This window comes from Antrostomus carolinensis, unplaced genomic scaffold (genome assembly GCF_000700745.2).
Source record: "Antrostomus carolinensis isolate BGI_N321 unplaced genomic scaffold, ASM70074v2 scaffold36588, whole genome shotgun sequence".
Classification (NCBI taxonomy): domain Eukaryota; kingdom Metazoa; phylum Chordata; class Aves; order Caprimulgiformes; family Caprimulgidae; genus Antrostomus; species Antrostomus carolinensis.
Genome location: NW_010331534.1, coordinates 5,018 through 9,473, shown reverse-complemented (window position 1 = coordinate 9,473; position 4,456 = coordinate 5,018). Strand labels below are relative to the sequence as shown.

The 4,456-nt window shown below is 42.4% G+C and overlaps 1 protein-coding gene across 1 annotated transcript in view; it reads left to right on the top strand.

Moving 5' to 3' along the window:
• JAG1 (jagged canonical Notch ligand 1) overlaps positions 1 to 4,456 on the top strand; it is a gene marked incomplete at its 3' end in the record, with an annotated part of 30,232 nt that overhangs the window by 20,808 nt on the left and 4,968 nt on the right. The window contains exons 6-10 of the mRNA XM_010173249.1: positions 1,610 to 1,740; positions 2,049 to 2,168; positions 2,753 to 2,866; positions 3,418 to 3,531; positions 4,353 to 4,449. Of these exons, the coding sequence (XP_010171551.1) occupies positions 1,610 to 1,740; positions 2,049 to 2,168; positions 2,753 to 2,866; positions 3,418 to 3,531; positions 4,353 to 4,449 (576 nt within the window). The remainder of the gene's footprint in view (positions 1 to 1,609; positions 1,741 to 2,048; positions 2,169 to 2,752; positions 2,867 to 3,417; positions 3,532 to 4,352; positions 4,450 to 4,456) is intronic.

Below are 4,456 nucleotides of genomic sequence, written 5' to 3'. Positions count from 1 at the left end.
CCCCCCCCCCCCCTTTGATTTGGCAGAAAGGAGTAAAATTCTCAATTTGGATACCTGTTTTTGCAAGTAAGGTCCCTTAGTTTTGCTTGTGTACGAGCTCACGGGCAAGTTGCTTTGAGTGCAATACAAATTAAAAGGGTATGTTCCTAAATTTTGATCTTTATGCATTCTTACTGTATTCCCTACAGAGAAAGATTGTCCAAGAACTACTTGAGAGAGGTTGTTTTGCCTGATCTGGTTTTCTTTCATGGTCTTTGCACACAAAGACACATAAGTTGGACTAGCTTTTTATTTTTTTTAACACACAAACTAATAAGAATTTCCCATTGACTTTGAATAAGCTGCTATTGAAATAGCTATTAAAAAAAAAAAGTTAATTAGGATGCAGTTTGTCACCTGAGATTTTTAGGAGGGAAGTCAGACTTACCACTAGCTGTGTGTGATTACCCATTGGCCAGATCCTTCTAGCTTTTTCCCATGAGAAGAAATTGCCCGTAGAAGAATGGTGGGGGGTTTTATAAATAGAAAGCTTAGCTGACTTCTGTACAGATGAGGTTTGTTTTCATAATTTAGTGACAGCTTAGTGCATAATTGCTGCTGATCAATTACTCTCAGGACCTATTAATGAAACACAGTACCTCAGCAAACCCTTGCTTTTAATTTTCAACTTGTTTTCCTTGTTTCTATCTATAGATTCACTTTAATTTGAAGAATCCTTGGTCTGCCTTGCTAGTAAGAACTAAAGGAGAGCCAAAATGAGCTTTCCCTTATGGGAGCTTTGCTTTAAAAGAATGTCTTCCTTTTAAGTACAGAATTCAGGTATCATTGATAGTGTCAATAAATAATTTAAATAATAATAAATTCTTCTCCAGACATGAAATTAAAGTTTTTCAGAATTTGATATGTTTTAGTTATTCCCTGAAAAGAGGTTACCGAGAATCAAACTCTGAAATGCAGTGACAACTGATCTTCTTTGAACACATGTAAAATCCTGATGCGTGCTGGTTTCTTTAATCTCTTACTGTGGCCCAGTCCATGCTTTTTGTGTATGTCTTCCATTTCAGAGTAAGGTTTAGACAGAGCAGAGAACTCCTCGTGCTTTGTTGCTGCCTTGCTGAGGGCTCAGAGTTGGTGTTTATGGTTTTGTTTGTCTTCCTGCACACCCAGTGTGGCTGAAACGCCTGGAACCTTGTATTCGGATAACTATTGTTTCCACTGACTTTTTCTCCCTCCCCTCAATTTATAAAGCACCCTGTCAAAGTCCAGAGATTGATTTGTAGTGCACACCCACCCTCTCTGCCACATTTGTATGAGACTCCAAAAGAGTATTATTGTGCTGAATGGCCTCATGCTGGTTCTCTCAGAACAGTTATTCTTTTGTCAGGAGGCTGGCTACAGAGACCTTGGCAAAACTACTAAAATGTTTGTTTACAAGAAACCATCAAACAAACCTTGAATAGCTTCTACTCTCCCCTTGTCCTGCTCCTCTCCCCCACCTCCTCAGTCTTTCTCCAAGCTTTGGAGTTCTACACTCACATCTACATAGAGCAATTCTAACAGATATATATATATATTTAATATATTTTTTTATTTATTTTTTTAAATGAAGGTGTCAGTATGGATGGCAAGGCCAGTACTGTGATAAGTGCATTCCACACCCAGGATGTGTCCATGGCACTTGCATTGAACCATGGCAATGCCTCTGTGAAACCAACTGGGGTGGTCAGCTCTGTGACAAAGGTATGTTAATCTTATGGATAGCCAAGTGTAACACTTGAATTTTAACACTGGCAGACATAGCAAGGAGAGAACACACGAGACTGAGCCAGCCAGCCTCCTGAAACATGGTGGGAGATTTTGTCCTTCAGCTACTCAGCATTGTCTCCTCTGGTGTTCTGGCATTGTTAGCACACGTGCTTAACTCTTCCCTGTCCTACTCTCGCGTGTGGATGTATTCAGTAAAGGCTCTAGAATAATGGAACTAAGCGTGCAAGTGATGATGTTTGTTCTTTTTCTACCATGCCTTTAATGTCTTTCACCTCTTGCAGATCTGAACTACTGTGGAACCCACCCACCTTGTTTGAACGGTGGTACCTGCAGCAACACTGGCCCTGATAAATATCAATGTTCCTGCCCTGAGGGCTACTCAGGACAGAACTGTGAAATTGGTAAGTGCTTGATGCAGCTGCTGAGCTGCCACTTGGTGGTTAATTCTTACCAGCTTTTAGTGGCTGGTTTTGGATCTATTTTATGAGGTTGGGGAAAAATCAATTTCTAATATTAATTAGGATGTTAGGGCTGGCTACAAAGATCCAGACTTGCTTGTTTGTGCTTCATCATTGTCCTAGTTTTGCTAGGATAGAGTTAATTTTCTTTTTAGTACTTAGAATGGCTGTGTTTTAGTATCAGTGTAAGACCTGTTATGAGAAGAACATTGATAAAAGTACCACCCAAACCACCACAATCATGAACAGTTGGTATCTCTGAACATCAGCCTTCTGCTCACCAGAGAGATCATCACAAGTTACCTTGTCTGGCTCTGACTCAAACAGGGCAAGTCAGTGTGTCGATGAGTTTAGCAGGGAAGATGACTTCCTGCTGGCTAGTAGCTTTTTGATTCACAGTTCTCACAGGAATGTAATACATCAAGGGTAATCATGGTGTGTCCAGAGTAGAAGCATGTGGAGGGAGCAGGGGCTGGCTTCTGATATTACTATAGTCTCTACCATGATGTACTTCTGTCCCGGTGCAGCGGAGCACGCCTGCCTCTCTGATCCTTGTCACAATGGAGGAACCTGCTTAGAGACGTCTACAGGATTTGAATGTGTGTGTGCGCCTGGCTGGGCTGGACCAACTTGCACTGACAGTAAGTCCTTTCAAAATTGAATTAAAAATGTGCTAGTTTGTTGGTTTAGATCAGTCTTTCTTATCCCCAGTAAACTTACAAGGCAGCCTACTTCACCGTTCCCAGCTTCAGCATCTGTTCTTGGCAGCCATTTGTGCCACGGTTGTGCCTTCTCCTTTGCTTGTGCCAAGGCTTTTTCTTAAATGCAGAGGGACAGAATAGCCAACAGCTTCTTCAAAGAAGCAGAACACTGAATTTTGTAGCATTCTAGCAAGTACTTAAAATACTTTCGGGTTTTGAGGGATTTGCTAGATCAAAAATCGGACCTCGACTTGCAAAAAGGCCACAGGTGTAAACTTCCTCCCCTGTGCTTTGAACCCCCTTTCACGCTGCTATTATTTTTAGAGGGGCTTTTGCTGAAATCAGAGTAGACCTAGAAATTCCAAGCAGAAGTCCTGTCTTTCTATTCCTTCAGGCAAATCCTAGTAGCAGCAACCACTTATCAAATTTGTCAGTTACTGACATTGCCTGCTTGGTAACAGAGCTAAGCCTCTCCTTGTTCTGCCTTACAGATATTGATGATTGTTCTCCAAATCCCTGTGGTCATGGAGGAACTTGCCAAGATCTAGTTGATGGATTTAAGTGTATTTGCCCACCTCAGTGGACTGGCAAAACTTGCCAGCTAGGTGAGAATTCTTTTTCTCTTCATCCAGTGTTGCTCTTGGTGGGGAAGATAATTGCAAGAGGGATCATAGTCCAGCAGTGGAGGGTAATCGCGCCCTTTGCGTTCGGCATGTTTATGGTTCCAAAGCCTATTCTGGCACACTGAGAATATTCAGTGTCGGTGTTTGCAGGACTTGGGTCTCAAAGCATATAGTGGCTTCCTTCTGTCAGTGTTCTGCTGATGCTTGCTAGCAGTTGAAGGAAATGGTTAATGAAGCCAAAGAGACATACTTTAAACCTAAATGAACTGAAGTGGGGAGGGTGCATGTGTATGCCTTCCAGTCCTGCCCCCACATGGATTTCTTCCTTTAGCCTGTGAGAAAGTTGCTGTATTTCTTCAGCCATGTCAACTCCTCCAGACCAAGGAGTTCACAGCTGGATTCCAAAATGTGGATGATCTCATGAAGAATGAGCTGTCTGCATTCTTTACACACACACTAATCCAAATGACCAGGCTGCAGCACTCCTCCTTCAAAATGCTTGGTTGAGATGGGGAGGGGGGGAAGTTACTCTTAATGAGTGGCTGGGTAATTGTCAAATAATTAGCGTAGCCTGTGTGTTCTAATTGCAGAGAAATTGAAAGAGACTTAAGAGACTCACGTATGATTGACTTTTGTTCATTCAAGTCACGCTAATCCATGCTGTATATTACCAGTTCCTCTTAGATCTGAACAAACTGCTGATTATTACTGGGGGGGGGAATAAAGCTGTAGGTTGTTTTTCCCCCCCCTCCCCTTTCCCACCCTACAAGCCCTGCATTTGGCCACTCACATTGTTTTTTCAGATGCGAATGAATGTGAGGGCAAACCCTGTGTCAATGCCAATTCCTGCAGGAACCTGATTGGCAGCTACTATTGTGACTGCATTACTGGCTGGGGGGGGGCCCAC